At 57.9% G+C, this 18,947-nt stretch overlaps 1 protein-coding gene across 4 annotated transcripts in view; it reads right to left on the reverse strand.

Annotated features, from left to right (window-relative positions):
* The window catches only part of SZT2 (SZT2 subunit of KICSTOR complex), a 50,060-nt gene that overhangs the window by 4,406 nt on the left and 26,707 nt on the right, over positions 1-18,947 (reverse strand). For 2 of the 4 annotated variants that reach the window (XM_035018803.1, XM_035018805.1), the window contains exons 28-65: positions 18,641-18,887; positions 17,633-17,774; positions 17,380-17,472; positions 17,183-17,261; positions 16,784-17,077; positions 16,478-16,619; positions 16,190-16,297; positions 16,039-16,102; positions 15,634-15,819; positions 15,103-15,270; positions 14,930-15,008; positions 14,723-14,794; positions 14,333-14,534; positions 13,463-13,562; positions 12,624-12,753; positions 10,745-10,897; positions 10,561-10,663; positions 10,366-10,471; positions 10,166-10,277; positions 9,405-9,523; positions 9,134-9,298; positions 8,832-8,916; positions 8,524-8,688; positions 8,277-8,444; positions 7,798-7,931; positions 7,217-7,383; positions 6,985-7,082; positions 6,761-6,893; positions 6,507-6,637; positions 6,305-6,405; positions 6,055-6,231; positions 5,584-5,851; positions 5,408-5,487; positions 5,195-5,320; positions 4,871-5,070; positions 2,753-2,843; positions 2,524-2,604; positions 2,367-2,441 (exon numbers count right to left, since the gene is read on the reverse strand). In XM_035018803.1, coding sequence (XP_034874694.1) covers positions 2,367-2,441; positions 2,524-2,604; positions 2,753-2,843; positions 4,871-5,070; positions 5,195-5,320; positions 5,408-5,487; positions 5,584-5,851; positions 6,055-6,231; positions 6,305-6,405; positions 6,507-6,637; positions 6,761-6,893; positions 6,985-7,082; positions 7,217-7,383; positions 7,798-7,931; positions 8,277-8,444; positions 8,524-8,688; positions 8,832-8,916; positions 9,134-9,298; positions 9,405-9,523; positions 10,166-10,277; positions 10,366-10,471; positions 10,561-10,663; positions 10,745-10,897; positions 12,624-12,753; positions 13,463-13,562; positions 14,333-14,534; positions 14,723-14,794; positions 14,930-15,008; positions 15,103-15,270; positions 15,634-15,819; positions 16,039-16,102; positions 16,190-16,297; positions 16,478-16,619; positions 16,784-17,077; positions 17,183-17,261; positions 17,380-17,472; positions 17,633-17,774; positions 18,641-18,887 — 5,144 coding nt within the window. Of the gene's footprint in view, positions 1-38; positions 668-2,366; positions 2,442-2,523; positions 2,605-2,752; positions 2,844-4,870; positions 5,071-5,194; positions 5,321-5,407; positions 5,488-5,583; positions 5,852-6,054; positions 6,232-6,304; positions 6,406-6,506; positions 6,638-6,760; positions 6,894-6,984; positions 7,083-7,216; positions 7,384-7,797; positions 7,932-8,276; positions 8,445-8,523; positions 8,689-8,831; positions 8,917-9,133; positions 9,299-9,404; positions 9,524-10,165; positions 10,278-10,365; positions 10,472-10,560; positions 10,664-10,744; positions 10,898-12,623; positions 12,754-13,462; positions 13,563-14,332; positions 14,535-14,722; positions 14,795-14,929; positions 15,009-15,102; positions 15,271-15,633; positions 15,820-16,038; positions 16,103-16,189; positions 16,298-16,477; positions 16,620-16,783; positions 17,078-17,182; positions 17,262-17,379; positions 17,473-17,632; positions 17,775-18,640; positions 18,888-18,947 lie in introns of those variants that run through there. The other 2 variants (XM_035018806.1, XM_035018804.1) reach the window with 2 other exon arrangements.

Genomic DNA, 18,947 nt, shown 5'->3' on the forward strand with positions numbered 1-18,947 from the left:
TCTCTCCCTCTTCCACGGGAAGAGCAAGTTCAAGGGGAACCCCCTTCTGCCGGAATGCCTTCTGTGGGAAGCCCTCCTCAGTGTATCCCCTTTTTCATACAGCACTATCATTCTGTTTATGTGGAACTACGACCGTTTTGATAGAGGGGCCTTTTTACCCCAGATTCTGCTGAAGTCTGGCACAGATCCACTGATGCAAAACATACTTGGTTAGTACTTGCCCGGTACCGTTCGAGGCGCTGGGGATAGACTGGGGGAAGAGCAAACCCTGCCCTCAAGGAGTGTACGTTCTAGCAGTGGGCAGATAGGACGGCCAACGTTAGGCCACAGAAACGAGTATGTAGGACGTCAGAAGACGGTGTTATGGAAAATCTAGTGAAGTGCCACGGTTTTATGCTGGTGGCCAGGGGAGGCCAGGCGTGGTGGAACGTATACATTAGGAAGTCTTTCCTGGCTCCTCCCATTTCTCCAGCTTGACCTTCCCATCAGACTACCTGCTCTTCCCAGTACATCATATGTTCTCTTCACACTTTTGTACCTGCTTGTTCTCTCTGCCTGGAATGCTGCTCTCCCCGCTCCCCAAATCTGGCTAGCTCCTACTCGTTCGTAAAGCATCCTCTGGGACATCCTGCCAGGGCTAGGCCAGGGTGGGCCTCCTCTAATTGATCTGTGAATGAATGAATGAACCATGGATGGAGGAAGAAAGGCAGACAGAAACATGGAGCTGGTGCTTTCCTGGTGGAAGTCACTGTCACTCAGAGTGTGTTAGCGGCTGGATCCATGGCGCTGGGCTGGCAGGATCTACGGGCCCAAGCCCTTGGAAGCACTGGGAGCAGGAGTTATTAGGAAAGGAAAGAACTGGCTGTTGAAGAAGCGACAGCCTTGGGGTCAGAGCAGCTGTCTGGCCTTAACTGAGTCACAATGTCTCGGTTTCAGCTCCCTCATCCACACAGAGATAAAGCAGAGGTCTTTGCAAAGCTAGAGAACGCGTGGTAAACTGAAGGGCCCACGGATTATGATGATCATGAGCACTAGAGTGGGAAGGGCTCAGGATGCTTGTGGAGGAGGGGAAGAGGAAGAGAGGAAAGCCGGGGGGACATAATTCAGGCTCAGGGACATCGGACTTCATGTCGGGGATGGCTCATGATGGTGCATGTTAGCTGAGGGCTCCCGGCCACAGACCTAGATTTCAGCCCCAGTCCTGCTCCCGACTGGCATGTTGCAAGGAACACATACTTAACCTCCATGCAGGTAGGTCCCCTACGTGTACAGCAGGAGGAAAACTCTCTTCTACGCTGAGTATGCATACTCTGCACTTAGTAACAATGGCAACAGTTTAGCAATTTAGCAATCTATGTAGGGTCAGCGATTACACAAGCAGGGGCAGGGAGAGCCAAGCTTGATGGAGATCAGGGGCAGGAAACCACAAGGACTTCAAGAAGCTCGAGAGTGTCATGGGGCTGGGTCTTTCCCACCAGCACGACAGCAAAGTGTGAAAGCATACCTGTCCGTCCAGAGCTCCCCCCGGAGCACTCTGGCCCAGGTAGGTTTCCGCACACAAAGCACGCTTTTCTGGGTCACCTTATCCCATGATGGCTGGACTAGGTGTCCACACTCAAGTCAAAGGCAACCATCCCCAGGCTGGATGTGAGCTATCCAGATAAGAGGAGTCAGGCAGACTAGGCCCGGTCAGATCCTGATCTCAGGAACGAAATGAGAGGCACAAAGAAGGCACAGCCCTCACGTGACGTGCCTGGTGACCGAAGGGCAGAGGGCTTCAGGTCCCCGACCTCACTTGATCTTGACTCATTCTGTGCACTCCTGGGAGCTGGGCCCTCGTGGATACAGAGGCCCTGCCCCGAGGGAGACAGGGACATAAATAACAACCAAGGGCCAGGGGTACGCTGTGTGGCTGGGAACTCTGGTCCTCATTCTAAGTGTTAGTGGCGATCCTGACAAAGCCTGGCTGTCTCCAGCTCTAGATCAGGCCAGGACTGCCCATGGCATCGGCGTACCCATGTGTCAGATTACCCACTATGTTCAAAGGTCCTCACTGGCCATCTCTGGTTATGGATCGACCACGGTGCTGGGCTCCTGTCAGTCCCACGATGAACACAGGACCAGAGCAGGCCACTGTGCTGGACTGCCTTCTGCCTCCAGTGCTACGGTGGAATACAGCTCTGGCCCACTGACTGAGACTGATGGGTAGATGACCCAGTCATGGCACCAGAACAGCCACTGACCTGGCCAGCCCAAGCAATAGATCACCACTGGCCCAGACTACCCGTGCATTCCTCTTATTGGCCACGGTGCACTGGGGATGCACTATGTCCGGGACCCCCTCTTTCTCTGTCCCCACCACATACCTGAGAGTTGACAGCTTGCCCCATGGGGATTCGGGAACATTCTAGGGCAAACTGTTTGACACAGAAGTAACAGCCCTGGAGAGAGGGTGAAGATGAGGTCAGGAGGGCAAGAGACAGGTGGATCCGGCTCTCCCCACTCACTGTTCCTCCTGCTCACCTGAAAAGCCAGCTCCATGAGGATGATGCCCCCGGGCAGTGCCCGCTGCAGGTGGTAGGTGGTGACCGGAGAGCCAGTGCTCTAAAGAAAGGAGAAAGATTAGGGTTCAGGGGCAAGCGTTGGGGATTCACGAGTCTTGAACCAGCAGGGGAGTCCTTTGGGTCAGTGATTCCTGGGTCTGGGGCATCACTGACTGCACTGTCAGGGAAGGTACACGATGATGCGCTACCTTGGGGCTCCCATCAGTCTTGGTTTTAGGGCAGGAAAAGGAGCCGCGACCCTCCGTTCCAAGGATGGCCATGGCCCGCAGCCGGCTGGTGCTGCAGAAAAGAAGAGGGAAGAAGATGAGGCAGGCCAGCAGGGGAAGCAGTCCGGCCAGCAGACCCATAATCACTTTCATGGCCAAGTGTTCTGCAGGACTGGAAACAGGGCGGGAGAGGGAAAGGACCTGCTTGGGGTACCATGTTGGGTAAGTGGCTGGGACTGGAGTCCAGGTCTAGACCGCGGGGCAGCAGGACTCCACAGCAGCTACTGGTCTAAGGGGAAGCTGGAGGGGTGCTCTGTGGGAGGTGGAGAGCAGGCCCCTTTTCACCAGTGAGAGGAGAGGGGTTGGGCTAGGGCATGAGAGGCTGCTGAGACTACAGGGAGACACCGTGAGGGGATGGGAGATATCCCTGTACTGGGGGGAGTGGGGATGGGGGAGAAGGAGAGGCTGATGCACGTCTAAGATTTCAGGAGGAAAATTCAAGGACATGCTTGATGCCCTGGTTAGATACTTTCTTCTGAGAGGGAAAAGGAATTCTCTTTTGACTGAGGAATGGCAGTTTCAGGGTCCCACAGACCTACTCTACTCAGCGGTTAAGGGGAGAAGAGAAGCAGGGAAGGTACTGTGAACAAGGAAAAGAGCAAGGGCCAGGAGGATGCACTCATTACCTCAGGAGCTATAAACCGCCAGGACTCTTGCTGGCAGTCTGGGGTTGGGGGTGGGGGGGGCTGTGTCAAAGCCTCTGGCGAAAAGAAATGTCTCATTTAATCCTCAATGAAATTGGAACAAGACTTAAGCAGTGATTTGTGATGGTTAAAGAATGGTGAGAGAGGAAGGCCTGACTATAAATTTGGCTCCAGAAATGTATTTTTCATCCCAGTGTCTTTTTTTAAAAAATTATTTTATTTCTTTAAAGTAGGCTCTACACCCAGCGTGGAGCCCAACGTGGGGCTTGAATTCATGACCCTGAGATCAAGACCTGAGTTGAGATCAAGAGTCGGATACCCAACTGACTGAGCTACCCAGGTGCCCCCAGTGTCTTTTGTTTTAAAAAGGAATCCAGACTTTTGGGAATAGCTTCAAACTGAATGGAAAGTACGGAAACTAAAGTCTCTGAGACACTCCTTTAGGGGGACTGGTCAGGGCAGCAAGCAGAGCTCCTCCTCAGGCCCTGGTGCCCAGAAATGAGAGGGGCGGGGTCCTAGAGGAATAGGCCTGTCCTCTCTTCCTAATGCCTGGAAGAGGGAGGGAGGCCTGAGAGCTGGACAGCTGGTTTCAGAAACGCTGAAGCATTGGAATTGGCTTTCTGGGCCACGTGGTGTCCCGAGTAAGAAAGTACAACTCGTACGCACAAGGAACTGTGTGCAACACGAAGAGGTACGTTCCCACAGCCACTGGGAAGGGGCTGGGAACACAGAATCTGGAGGCTCAGATATTGAGAGGAACATAAAGCAGGGGCCACAGAAACGGGAATTTGAGATTTGACACAGGACAAGAAAGGTGGTCACAGATGTGTCACTGTGCTCAGGGGAGCTAAAAGGTGGCGACAGAGGAGCTGCCTAATTCCCAAGACTCAGACCTGTCACGACTGCCTCAGACCGGGCCGGGGGACAGGGATGCAGGTGGGCCTGGGCAGTGGTCCCTGGTGGGGCCTGGGCAGCGGTCCCTGGTGAGGGAGGCTAACTCGGCGAGGGCAGGGCTTCCTGGGCCACGAACTATGTGAAATACCCAGAGAGGCCCCTGCAGTGATGGGGCCAGGAATCATTAAGCCCCAGATCCAGAAGCCTAGGAGCTTCCTGTGCGCGGATGTACACCAGCCAGTCAGCATGCAAGACGTACGTGGGCGTGAGCCTGTGAGGATGTACATAGCTGTGCGCACACCTGTGTGGCCGTGGGGTTCACAGGACGTGCCCACAGCCCGCGTGGAGGCGGCCCAGACCCTCGTGGATGCGTTCGCCTGGTGGGGTGGACGTGCACAAGGCCCACGTGGTTCAGACGGGGCCCGGGGGAAGAGAGCCAGGGTGTGTGGGGCCTCGCCTGCAGCGGAAGAGGGGAGGAGGAGGGGAGGAGGAGGGGGCTCACCTGCGGGCGGGTGAGGGGGGCCGCAGCGGCACGAGCACGAAGCCCATGCTCTGCAGATACTGCACGTACTGCTGCAGGAAAGCCAAGCTCAGCTCCTTCAGCCAAGGCTCCTCCCGGGCTCCTGGCGGAGGCGCATCTGAGGATTCGCAGCCTGCAGGGGCCTCCCGGCTCCCAGCCCCTGACTCGGGGCGATGGCGCCGCTGTGGGAGTGGAGATTAAGGCAGGCTCTAGCCTCTGTCAACCACACCACAGGGGTGGAGGAATGGAGGGCACGGCAGGTAAAGGGAGGTCCCATGGGAGCAATCCAGGAGTCTGGAGCCTCACCTGGCCCTCGGGGGCCCCAGGGGTCTCGGGGGGCCCATGCAGCCAGGCAGCTGGGTCGAAGAGCAGGGCCGTTGCACAGTAATGCACCAGGCGGGATGACTGCTTCAGGGTCTCCAGCTCTGCAGCCTGGGGAGATGAGGTGGTGAGTGCTAGAACGGTGGCCAGGGAAGGGTCACAGGATGCTCATGGAGGACACGGGCTCGGGCCACTCACACTGATGGGCATGCTGGCTGGGGCAGAACGCTGCTGCCAGGTCACAAACAGGTTCTCCATCTTCATCTGGCGCTCCAGCTCTGGGGGGTGCAGGCATTAATAACGACCCCCAAGACCTGTCAACCCTCTCCCTCCCACACTGCACGGACTGCCCCTGCCTGGCCCAGGGCCCTCACCTCTGCGCTCTGCCATCTTGATCTCCAAGAACTGTTGTCCATGGTAGGTGACAGGATCAGGGGGTCTGGGCACAGGGCCGAGTGAAGAGCTGGGGCGGGCAGCTGTGATATCCCTCAGGGCCTCATCGAAGGGGAATGTGTCCAGGGGAAGAGGGCCCCCGCCCCGAGAGGATGCACTCAGCCGGCCCTGTTCGCGGCTCAGGGGGGGGCTTGCACTCCGGATGAGGGTCTCTGCTTCCATGGTTGGCAGGAGGAATGGGTTTGGCTCCTGAGAGAGATGGAGTGTCACAATGGGTTCATGGCCTTTGCCTTCACACCCTCTCTCCCACCCCATGGCCTCCTCTCTCAAATGCTCCCTCCCCACTACCTCTGCCCTCAGTCTGTCCCCTCTCCCCTGCTTCCGGACTGGCACCTCCTTGAACTAATCCCTCAGGAACCAGAACTAGAGGAGGGAGCCCAAGCAACAGGCACCTTTTCATCCCGCACCGGGAAGTCCAATTGGCCGTAATGATGGAAGAGCCCAAGCTTCTGGCTGAGGAGGCAGAAGATGAGGTGGGCACGCGAGTTCTGCCACTGCACGAGGCGAACCAGCGCTCGGCCCAACGCCGCTCCCAGGTCTGGAGCCCAGTTGTAGGTCAGCAGCTGCAGCTGGAAGTCAGGGGTCAGGGTCAGTGACATCACTGAACCCCTTCTCCCACCCAGCCCCTGGCCCCCCATCTACCTTCTTGTCCACGACCTCCAGCAGCAAGAACCTCTGCCGGGGAGCACTTCGCCCGGAGCTCCCGTCGCCTCCCGGCTCAAAGCGCTGCACAGCCTTGGCAGCTATAGGGGGAGCGCTCAATTGGGGTCTGGAGGCAGATCCCCTTGAACCCACCCTGGCCCCGCAGAACTCTGAACTCACCCCCTCTAGTCCATGCCCTCACCCTGCTGGGTTGGTCTCCTCCACTGCAAGAAGTTCCTTCCCAGAAGCAGCAGATGCCGCTCCGTTGCCGGGCGTGGCGTTGGGCCCAGTTGTCCAAGGGAGCAAGGACTGAAGATCTCTGGCTCTGAACCCCTGGAGGGAGGATGGGAGGCACAGAAAGCAGACCATCCATGCACAGCCCCATTCCGTGGCCATCACCTCCCAGGCCTAGCCCCCACCTGTCCGAGCTCAGCCCCCAGGACACCCCAAACTCACAACTGCTGCTCAAAGACACGGACACTGGTGTCTCCAGCCATGGAGGTGACCAGAGTGGTGAACTCAGAGAGGACAGATGGAAGGAGGAATCGGGACACCATGTGGGTGGAGCTCCTGGACACTGAGGCACAACCTGGAACCAGGGCAGAGAAGTCACGGTGAGGCCGCAGGCTGGGGACCAGGCCATGGGGTTGAGTACAGGGACGAGGGGGCTGGGGTCTCACCAATCTGAACCATAAACTCCATCCAGCGCTGAGTCACACGAGCAAACACAGGCTGCAGGGTCCCCACCTCACCCTCTTCTAGCTGTGTGGTCCTGCGTCTAAAGACGCAGAGGGACTAAGAGCCTCACCTCCACATGTGACACAAACCCAACACCCACCTGTGACTTCACCCCCCCCCCGCCCCCGGCATGACGCAACACCACAAGACACACACACACACACACACACACACCTTTGTCTCTGGGCTCCAGAATCTGGGCCTAGTGCCCGCTCAGTTCCACCTGGAGTCCGAACACTTTCAGTTTTGTGACGCCTCCGGCCCCGGGTGTCTTCTGGCCGATCCAGGACAATGTCATCAGTTGTTTTGGGGGAACCCAAGTCCCCACATTCTGTTTTACTCTGGGGGCAAGGAAGTGAATGAGGAAGTGCTGCTGGGAAGGGGGATGGCGTGGAGGATGGGGGCATCGTGGACCAGTAATGAGAGCCGGGGGTGGGGGAGCTTGGCGGCCTAGGCGCAGACCCTGGCCTTGGGCAGCACTCAGTTTTCCCGAGCCCCGGCACCCTCACTGGTAAAAGCCCTACTTCTCCTGTGGGCAGCTATGAGAGCCCCATGAGAAAGAGGGCAGTGAAGGTGCCTGCCAAGCTGAGGCTCCCTCTGTCAGAGAGAACCTGCCCCGCTGCACACCCCGAAGGGAGAGAACCGTTTTATGTAACAGGCCATCTGGGGAAAGGTCTACGGGGGGTGAAGGGGAGCCAGGAGACAGGCAAGAAGGCAGACGCTCACTCCACCAGCTCTTCCCATCCTCTGATTACCAGCATATCCCAGAAGCTACGGCGGCCAGCTTTGCTGGGGGGAGTCACAGGCTCCCCAGGGCCAGGGCCAGGGGGAAAGGTGCTAGCTCGGCCCGCAGGGCTCTTGGTTTCCAATGACCCGCTCCGGAGACTTCCTGTGGACATCAGACGTTACAGACTCCTGTCACTGACCATCAGTGCCTATTTCAGACGGCCTAGCCCCTATGCCACCTGCTAGCCAGTGGAGGTGTACGCAACTGAGAGCTATGTGTTTGTGTGAAGGGAGCTCCTGAGGAGGTGTCCCTCTCGGAGCGGGGGGACGACCGCACGTGTGCACTTCTGCCGGCCTGTCACCTTGCGGACGCAGAGAAGATAAAGGACAACTGTGAACGTGTACTTCGGAGGGTGCCTCTGCGATGCTTTCCTGGACCCCCTCCTTTGCCACCTCACCAGAGACACGGTCTCGCCTGGGCCCGGCACGTTCCCTGGACGCCACGTACCTGGAGATGCGTCCTCTGTACACAGCGAGGCTGGCAGCAGCCGCAGCTCCATCATGGCATCGGCCAGCGCCTGGCGGGCTGCTCCCCGGAGCTTCTCCTCCAGCTGCACGATGCTGATGTTCCCCTTCTCCCACACGTCCAGTCGAAGCCATGGGGCCCCACTGTGAGCTGGAGGAAAGAACGGGGGTGACATGAAGGTGCCTCTGGTTCCCAGAGCATTAACTCAACACCCCCTCTGCTGACCCACCTGAAGAACTGTCTGGCATGACTGGACAGCGAGTGACCTGGGTCAGCTGCTCAAATTCCTCCTCTTGTAGTGGGTCGAGGGGCCCCGGAGAGGAGAGGGGCCATGATGCCAGTGAGATGGGGCTCCCCCCTTCATCCACGAAGGCTAGAGTGATGCAGGCGACTCCTGTAGAAACCCACAGCAAGGCTCAGGTCCGAGACCGCCAGATTGCCCTGAGCTGCAAGGTTGGGCAAGGCCCCGCCAGCCACAAGGCAGGAAAAGGCTCTCGAGCACTCAGCGGGGGCGTGGGCCTGCGCCCCGCAGCGTACCTTTGCCGCCGGTGCCCTGTCCACCAGGTTTGTTATACAAGTAGATGTCCAAGTCGGGGAGGCCGCCCTGTGGCGGCAGCGGGTGCTGGGGAGACAAGCACCACAGAGAACTAAGCCCAAGCGGATGGATGGAGAGCATTAGGGGATGATGTCCACAGCGGGGAATGGCACAAGTAGACGATAAAGGTTTAGGGGGTGGGGGAGGCAGGAGTGTATATGGGTCCACGGGCAAAGGTCACCTGTGGCACCCGTAGGGAACAGTTCCACCGTCAGGGGGAGTGTGGAGAGGGGCCGAACCTCACCTGGAAGTGGTTGCGGCTGTTGCTGTCCGTGTACTTGGGAGAGTGCAGGAAGATGAGCAGGTTCTGCCGCAGGTACCAGGCCAGGGCAGGAAGCCAGGGCCTGCAGGAGGCAGGGAGGGCCAGATGCAGCACTTCTGAGGGGAGACTGCCGGGGGGCTGGATGAACTGCAGAGAGTGGGAAGGGGCGTCAGAGCTGCATGGAGAAGGTAGAGCGCAGACGGTCCCCGCGCCCGAGCCTTGGAGGGCCACTGGAGGCTGGGAGGGAGCTGACCTCCACATCAGCGGGTGTCAGCTTGCAGTTCCGAACAAGCATGACCGTGATGACATCCAGGGTGGCCTCGTCCAGGCGCCGACGCAGGACCCGTACCAGCTCGTCGGTAATCTCGGGACCTTGACACAGCCATGGCAGGAAGGTGGAGACCCTGGCAGAGGACCCAGCAACCCCCAGACTGGCCCTTGACCCTCAGACTTGAACATTCCCCCACATACTGGAGGCAGCCAGCACTAGGTTCTAGTTCTGCTAAGTTCTAGCTCACTGTGTGACTACGGACAGGTGAGTGTCACCTCTCAAAGCCTCAGTGTCCTCATCCCTAAGACAGAAGTAATAATGCCGTCTTAATAATGCCATCTACCCCGGATGTAAGAGTCTTAGCCCGAGACCTGGTACACGTTAAGCCAGCCATGAACACGAGCTGCGACATCCAGCTGCCTACCGGGGACCTCATGCTCACCGTCTCCCAGACATGACTTTCATCCCAAACCTGCCCTTGGTCTCCAGCCCGTGGAGCCACCATCCACCCAAAGTCACCCAGCCTAGACACCGGTGTCAGCTTTAATGGCTCCTCTTCCCCAAGCTGCATTTCAATCAGCTGCAGGGCCTACCCTCTAAACATCTGTCTGTCCCGCCCAGCTCCTACTTGAGGGAAACCCAGAGCACAGCATGAGCTAGAGTAGGAAGGCGCTACGAGAAGTCTCGGGAGGATTCCGGAACCTCCTCTGGTCACTCCCCTGCCCCCTCTGCGCAGTGCTTACCTGCCTGTCCTACGCCATGCACCAGCAGCTGGATATGCCTGTCCACTTGGCCCACAGGACGAGCAGCATCGGAACTGCGGCTAGAAGCCATGTCCAGGGGAGAACGAGGACCCTACAGGGAAACTCAGGTCAGGGCCCGGCTCCAGGGGGCAAAGTATGAGGGGAGTTACAGGGGCCTGGGGGGTGGGGGTGATACGTGCCGAAGCTTCCTCAGAGTAGATGGGCTCCTGGCTTCGGGACAGAGCTAGGGAGGGGGGCAGCGCATCACCTTCCCATGGCCGCTCGCTGCAGGAAGTCTCCAGGAGCCTGGGAGAGAGGGGCACAGTCTTTGGACATACCTCCTTGGCCACCGTCCTTGATCCCTGCCCCACCCTCTCTTCTCAGGGCCCACGTACCGCAGGTAGTACACAGCCTTCGTTGCTCGTTCCTGATAGACAAACATATTCTTCCGGTTCACCACAGAGAAGGCATTGAGCACGGAGCGCAGGGCCTGGATGGCTGTGGGAGTGACAGGGGCTCAGGACACCCCCTTCTCCAGATTCCCTCCCCCTCCTCCTGCCTCTCATGCCCGTCACACACCACGAGAGACCCCCATGCTGGGCCCCATCTTCAGGCGCGAATGGACTCGAATCACGGTTCCCCACACAACGTCACAGGAGAAATGGCCAGGGACAAACTGCATTGTGGCGGCTAGGTACCCTCGGGGTGCACAGCTCTCATCAGCAGCGTAATCTGGGGGGAAGGGAGACAGCGGATCAGAAGCGAGACACGGCCCTCTGCCCTCGCTACTTCTCACTTAGGAACTGGCCTACTTGTCCTCACTCGCCAGGACTCCTTGGCCCTGTCTATTACCCTGCAGGGGAAAGCCGGTCATTTCGGGTAACAAGGCAGGACCATGCTCTTAGGAAGCCAGGTCACAGCACAAAGGCTCTCAGGGAGATGTGCAGAAGGAGCTAAGAAGAAGTGTCAGGTAAGGCAGAGCATGAGAAAATCCGGAAGATAATGTCCAGACACCCTGGCTGTGTCATAATAGAATACATAACATATACCCCATCTGTCGTACTCACGAAGAGTGGCAACGAGAACCCTGTTAGAACCAAGAGGATAGGAGTGCTGATACACACCCGCAGAGTGAGGGAAAACCCTGTGCTCTGGAGGACAGCCGCCCCAAAGAACCCATAGGGCAGCAGGGCAGAATGCACGAGCCCAAGGACACAGGCCAGTGCCTTGTCTGACCCCTTCCAGCTTCCCCATGATGAGGAGCCTCCCGATGTGGCAGAGGTGGCCATCTGGTCTCCCAGAGAAACTGCTGCCAGGTGTGAGCAGTGTAGAGAGCACACAGGCGGCTGCTTGCTCAGGGCTCCAGCAAAACCGCATGGAGAGACGGTAATGAGGAAGGGCTGTCTCCGGGCTCCGACCGTCTTCTGTCGCACGCTGCTAGAAGGCATTCGCAGCAAAGGTGCGTGGCTGTCCTAGCTCATGCTCAATGTGCAGAAGACGCCATCAAACCCTGGGAAGTCCACTAATTAGGGGAATGGTGCTTTGATATGGAGCACATCTCAGGATGTGCCGAGAGACATGATGTCCGGGACTGTTAGGAACGTTCACCTACCGACTTGCTGAGAATATTAAAAACAAGAAGTGGTCTGATTTTATTTTTAAACCAGACGGGAGAACTGCAAAAGAATGACATCATTTGGCTTTCCCCTCTGAGCTGCACTGAAGGGTCATCAGGAGTAAGAGAAGAGAGTGGAAGTGTTAAGACTTCAATTAGCATCTCGAGTAGAGTATAGGTTAGAGTCTCGGACTTCCTATCTGCGACCAGAAATCTCCGGAAGCCCAAAGGGGCCCTGTGCCTGCCTGTCGGGAGGGACAGCCGATCGGAAGGCAAATTCTCCTACTGGGCCTGAAGCTCCTCCCCTCTGGTCTTCTACCTGTGACTTGGCCGACTCGCCCACCCCTCCACACCATTCCTCGGCCCTGTGACCCAAAGGGGAAAGAAGGTCATTTTGGAAAGGAAGGTGGGGCCAGGCAGAGGCACGGCCTTAGGAAGACAGGTCACAGACCCTTCACGGTCCCTTTTCTCCTGTGTTCCTCAACCCTTCCTTGTCTCCTGGCTCCTTCCCTGTGGAACATACATGTGCTCGAGTCCGCCTTTTTGTCAAATCCCTTCCTTGTGTGCCTGCCACGCTATTTGAATGAGTCGTTCTTCTCTGCCCCACCTGTGTAAGATCCTCTCACTTCTGGCTCCTCTGGTTCCTAGTCCCACCTCTCTGCCAAAACTATGTTCACTAACGACACACGGGAACTCTCAATGGCCAAACTCAGTGACCTTTTCTGTCCTACCCTCCCTGCTCTCCTGGCACTGGTGACCAAGTCACGGCGACTCTGCGCTTGTCTTCCCACCCAAGCACGGACACAGGAAGGGCGGCAGGGAGGCTCCTGGGTGGGGTCTCACCATCGCTGGGCAGCGGTGCCCGCTGACGGGAGTGGAAGGGGGTCTCGCTGCGCCACAGATCCTCTTCGCTCTCGGCCACCAGAAGAGAGTTACACACGTGACTGTCATGGAGGTCCTGCAGAAGCAGCCGCTGGGAGGAGGAGCCGGGTATCAGGGAACTGAAATATTCCTCATACAATTGGTGGTGGTGGTCAGGGGTGATCAAAGGCCAGAGAGAATGCCCGTTATCACGGGCGGTCAGCGGTCAAGAGAGCATCAGTAATCACTGGGGGGTCAGAGATGTGTCCCACAGTCACCGGGCTCAGGGCTCTGAACCCCAGGTTAGGAACATTTATCCCTCCTCTTTGCCAGAATCTGGTCCCCACCCTTCAGGTCTCAGCTTAAAAAATCAATTCTTTGCCTGACACTTCAGAAGGTTAGACCCTGTCATATGCTCTCATCGCAGTCTCTACTTTTCCTCTGTACCATTCTTTACAATCGTAATGGGAATGATTGCTGTAATTTAGTTGTTCAAGGTCTATCTCCCTCACTCGACCAAAGCTCCAGAGAGTCAGGGTTTCCCTGACTTGTTCACTATTATATCCCTAATGCTAGCACAAGGCCACAAGATGAAACAGCTCATAGTCAGGGTTTGGGAGAGTAACCCACATTACTAGGAGTGGGTGAGGGAGCATTCCCCAGTTTGTAGAGCCCAGGGAGTAAGAGTACCCCAGTAACCAGGTGTCAAAGAAAATATCCAAGATGGATCAAGAGCCTCTGAAGGTCAAGTTCCTAGAAACTCCTTCCTCATCTGAGCAGTGTCCCAGGCCTAGAAAGCCCTGCTCCCAGCTGTCCCTTACCTGGTTGACCTCCCTGCAGATTTCCCCAACTCGCCTCACCAGGAGCTGCTGCAGGTGGCGACACTCGGTGCCTGGCCCCCCATCTTCCCGAATCAGGCTCCTGGAGGGGAGGGATGGATCAGACACAGTTGAGGGGGGGAGGCGCTTGGGAGCTGGGGCCAAGAGAAGCCACGAAAGGGGAGTAGGACTGGACCGAGGGAAGCAAACATGGTGGAAAATGGGAAAAGCGGAATTCTCCATAGCAATTACAGAAGCACAGGCTCCAGGCTTGCTTTATCAGCTTCCACGTGGGCAGCTTCCAAAGCTACCTTCCTCTCCATTCACAGATCTTGAGCAGAAGGATGGTCTTCCTTCTTAAACCCACCCCACCCCATGATGGGAGCCATATTTAACCAGGGGCCTTGCTGTGAGTCCCGGCTCTGCCCTTTCCTGTGACCTTGGGCAAGTATTTAACTTCCCTGTGCTTGAGGTACCCCCCTTAAGGAGAATAATACTGTCTAGGACCGTGGCCCAGATGAAGGAGCTGACCCAGGTGGAACACTAAGAACAGCGTCTGCCACATAGTAAGTGCTCGTTACATATCACTTGTTATTCCCACGTCAACTTCTGAAGCTGCTCTGAACTGGAGAAGCTCTTAATGCTTGGCTAGGAGCCCAAATCCTACCAGTTTTGAACTCCATTAGGAAAGCAGAGTGACCTGCTTTGCTCAGGCTGTGGGAAGTGGTCAGGACCCTCCAGCCCCAGAATACAGTCAGACCTCTCCCCAAACCCTCAGTCCCAAGTCTTACTTTGGAACGACCCTGGAGAGGAGTGTTGTGGGACCAGGGAAAAGCAGCAGACATCAGAGTCAGGGTGCAGGGCCCTACTTACCGTGCGTGGGCGTACACCTCTACCCGATCCTGCAGCACCCGAACAATGAGCCAGAAGTCAGGCAGACAGGGCCCGGGGAGGCCTGAGAGCGAAGGCTGTGGAGGGGCTGGCCCAGGCGGGGTCCGCAACGTGAAGGGACCCTTCTCCCCTAGGGTCTCATTGGGACCCTCACTGTCTGAGCCACTGCTGCCGCCATCGTAACCTGTGTCAAATGCGCTGAGGTTCAGCTCCTTCCTATGGCTCATCTGATCTTCCCAAGTGTATCAGGCTTGATGGGCCCGGCCCCTTCACATCAGTCCCTTCTGATGCCCCCTGCCCAGTCCTTCCGCCATGCAGCCCTGCGTCTGCCTCCTGACAGCTTAGAGTCCTCTCTGCGTTGTCCCAGCTTACCCAGGTGGTCAGAGTCCACACTGCCCTGACTGGACATAAGGCTCAGCCCCCGGCTGGGCCCAGGCTGGCTCCCTGGGAAGAGACGGGAAAGGCCTGGAACCTCTGTTGATTTTGCTTAGGACCGCCCTCCGAAAATGGAAGCAGGTCCGGGGATCTACAAGTCCCTGGTCCTAGCCCCCAGACTTTGTTGCCCGAGTCCTCTCTTACCTCCCTGTGGCAGGCTGAGGAGGGGGGTGCCCTCAGAACCTTCTGGGGAGCCAGGGGCTTGGGGGCTGGCTGTCAGGGCCTGAGAGGCAGGAAGTCAGAACTGAATACAGGCCCCCCCAACACCTACCTCCACCCCCCGCCCCCATTCCCAGGTCATCCCAGGAAAGGCTCACCTCCCCTTCGATGCCTTCGGCCCTGTCCTCATGGCTGTGCCAAGCCCAGGCTGCTGAAGGGGGCTCCCCCTGGGACGCACCTGGCTGTTGGCCAACTGCCACAAAGAAGAAGCCACTGTCAGGATCCTCAAGAAGAACATGGCCAGGGAGGCGCAGGCGGCGAAACTCCTGGGAATCAGGAGCCAAGGTTACAGTTCGGGCGGGAGCAGCCCACCCTATTCACGGCACCCCACACCTCATCAGACCCTCACAACTCCCTGGTGAAGCAGACACCGGCACCCCCATTGTTGAGGTGCGCAAAGGGTCAGGGACTTGCCTAAACTTCAACAGGCCTAGTGGCAAGGAGGGGAGCTGGGTCTCTTCCCACTGAGCTGGGCCTCCAGGCATGGGGTGAGGGACAATGTGGTGAGGAGGCTGTCCGGAGGGGAATGCTATGGACTCAAACCAGGAGAGGCCCTTCTACTTCTGTATCTGGAGTCCAGGGAAGAACGGGCCCCAGGATGACCGGGGGGTGTTCTGGGGACAGCGTACCTCCTTGAATTGTGTGAGGGAACGTTCTGGCCCAAACACAAAACTCAGTGGCAGGGTCTGGCGAAGGCAGGTGGAGCGTCCAGGAGAGCTATGGATGTGGGCAGCTGCCCGCTGCAACGCAGCGCTCTGGGGGATGCCCCCTCTTCGGAGGGCCCCCACCATCTCATCCTCCAGCAACCAGTGGATCTACAGTTGGAGAGCAATCCGGGAAGTGGCAAGGGGCACCTCCCTGACGCTTGGGGCATCATCTCCCTCGCAGACTAGAAGACACTACCTCACAGATTGAGGGTGACCTTACTTTGATCGCAGAATAAAGAGGCCCCTTACTTTACTCACATGCTGGCAAGGGTATCAGTTACAGTGTTAAGGGGTTGTCACCTAGCTTGGGGGAGGGAAGGCCCTCACCTCACTCATGGTGGTCTCAATAGCCAGCCTGTGGGGTGTGGCCAAGTTGGATAGTCCGGGATGCCTAAGTGGAAGAAAGGTTTAGATGTTGGTTTCCAGGAAACAAAACTGACAGGGAGCAAGGAACTCTGTGAGGCGGAAGGGGAAGTACCTGTCTTCTTCTGGGGGTGGCAGTGGGGGCCCCAGGCCATCATCTGACCTTAAAGATGATGGCTGCCCTGGGGATCGTGGGAATGAAGCACTGCTTTCAGACGTGGACCTGAATAGGGTAGGAGCAAAGGTCAAAGATCAGCAGCTACCCTCTCCCTAGGCCTCCTCAGCACTCCTTCCTTGGAATCCTTAAGGGGTCCTGAGTCCCCAAGTGCCTCTAGATTCCTTTAATGGGACCCTGCCCCAGCAAGGCCCAGACCCCCCCCCCCCACCAAACTTGCTGCCACACCGGTGGTGCTGAGGGTCTGAGGTCGGGGGAAGCTCCACTTCCAGAGGCAAGGTCAGCACAAAGACGTCCAGGGTAATACTGAGGTCCCTCAGGGGCACTCGGCCTCCAATGGGGGGACCCTCCAGACTGGAAAGCACCTGACCTGCGAGAGGGGGAAAGTCAGGGGTTGCTGGAGCCCGGGGATAAGCACAGACTTCAAGTCCTCAGTGCTAATGAGTTCTTTCTGTAGGCTCTGCCCCCCACCCTCCAACAGGCAGGCGGGCTGTACCGGGACCTGTGGCCCGCCCCCGGGCACCCTGGACTCACCGAGGCAGGTGGGCAGGCTGCACACGGGTACTGAGCTGTGTTGCCCGCGCAGCCGCACAGAGCACGTGAGGTGCAGGAAGAGAGGCGGCAGGTCACGCACCAGGCTCTCGGGCCCCGTCGGTGAGTCGCCCCCCAGGATACTGAAGGAGTCTTCATCGGGGTTCACGGTGTCTGCATCTGACAGCGAGGCGGAGTCGAGCCCCACTGGCCCCAGGTCTGGCTCACGGCTCTCACGGTATTCTACCTCGAGCTCTGGGTCACTCTCGGTGACTACACAGCAGGCTGATGTGTCTCCTAGACAGGGATGCATGTCGTGGGCTTAGTGGGACAGGCTGGCCGTGGAGGGCCCCGAATCCCGATTGAAGCAGCCTTCCCACCTCTCCCCACTTGCCCACACACCTTCTTCTCCTATGAGCTCGGCCTCTGAGAACTCCAGGTCACTGACTTTTCTGTCTGCTGTGTCCCGGGGGCCCTCATCCTGAGCAAAAGAAAGAGACCGCTTTATCCACGGCTGGACAAGAGCCACATCAGGGCCTCAGAGAGCCAAGAGTCCAGAGGGTCGGGGGTCCGAGGGAGGGAGGAAGGAAGCCACTGACCTCTCGCCGGCTGGATGGAGGGCAGTAGAAGAAGTAGTGTGGATTGGAGGGCACCGTGCGGAAGTGGAGACCACTGATCTCTAGGAACTTCTCCTGTTTGGGGGTTAGAAGGAGCCTATTATGTCAGCCCGCCGTGGGCAGAACACTCCCCGCTAGCCTAGAGTAGACACCTATATACCCCCGTCCCAAGAGAGCACACGGCGCCCTGGGGCAGGCAGGCCTCCACCCTCCTCTTCCCCCCCAAGCATCTCACCTGGATGAGGCTATGAAGGGCGTCATGTGCCTCTCCTCTGAGCTGGCAGACGTCCGTCAGAGAGATCTCCAGGCTAGGGTCTGGGTTGCCAGGGGCACGGCTGTTCTGAAACTCAGGCTCACTGAGGTCCTCGGTCTCTATGCTGAGTGGGCAGGGTGGGGGTGAAGGGCGTTGAGGCGTTAAGAGCCACCAAGTCCCGGAGGAGCCTGCGTCCCTTCTGGGAGTGGCACACACCATCTTTGGTTCTAGCGAGGGTGCTTAGCACAATGGCACGGGCAGTGGGAGAGGCAAGGAGAACCACCCCACCCACTTTGGCTCGAACTCCCACGTTTCTTAACGACTGGACGTTTCTGTGACACAGAGGAATGAGTAAGGAGGACTCCCAGTTTCCTGACTCGGACCACTGGGTGGAGGGTGATCTCATTCACTGTGGAAGAACACAGGTGGAGAAGCAAGGTTTGGTGGGGAGAAAATGCACGGATTGGGGGGCACAAAAGGTGGAGGGTCTAGAGCTCCAGACAGGGAACTGGGCTAGAGTTCAAACCTGGGCATCATCAGCACCTTCCTCCCTCTGCTTCTTTTGCTTCCCGGATGCTAATACACTACAGGGGCCAGAAACACAGCTGTCTGCTAGCTTGCCTTTCTCCCTCCCTGCATCAGGGACTTGCTGGGCCCCTCAGGTGAGCTGGGGACTCAGCAGCGAGCGACACACTCTGAAACTCACAGAGTGGTTCCAGGGATTACTACTATTGCACGAGCGTCCTCAGAACAAGCTTCTACTTTCACTGATGGCAGCCGGCAACTCTCTACCCCTCACCCAGCTCAACGCTTCACGCCAGAACAGGAGAGACAGAGAGGAGACCGGAAAATGGGAGCAAGAAGCCGGCGACAAAGCAACCACCTCCCCGGTGTGTGGGCATGACCTTGCACAGCCTCACCCCTGGCTCGGAAGGGCTGTTTACAGGGACCTTGCGCAGCCCTGACACATCATTCTGGGACCATCCTAACCTGGACTCAGAAGCCAGGACAGCTCGGTCCCGAGGCTCAGGGCCCTCCTCGATGCTGCTGCTGAAGGGCCCAGGGCTGAGAGGCCCAGGGCTTGGGGGTGCCTGGGGCAAAGCCCGAGTATGGCCACACAATGCAAGCAGGAAAGGGGTGATGTCTACTTCTTGTAGTAGCTCCTCACAGGCGTCGACCGCTGTCAGCAAGTCCTGTGAGGAGACGCTCTGTGCTTGCTGCAAACTCCGGAACAGCCCTGAGGAAGTGGAAGGGGCCATGACGGTCAAGCTCAGGAACGGCCCCTCCAGCCCCTGTG

This window comes from Mirounga leonina, unplaced genomic scaffold (assembly GCF_011800145.1).
Source record: "Mirounga leonina isolate KUSES-001 unplaced genomic scaffold, KU_Mleo_1.0 Mir_173, whole genome shotgun sequence".
NCBI lineage: Eukaryota > Metazoa > Chordata > Mammalia > Carnivora > Phocidae > Mirounga > Mirounga leonina.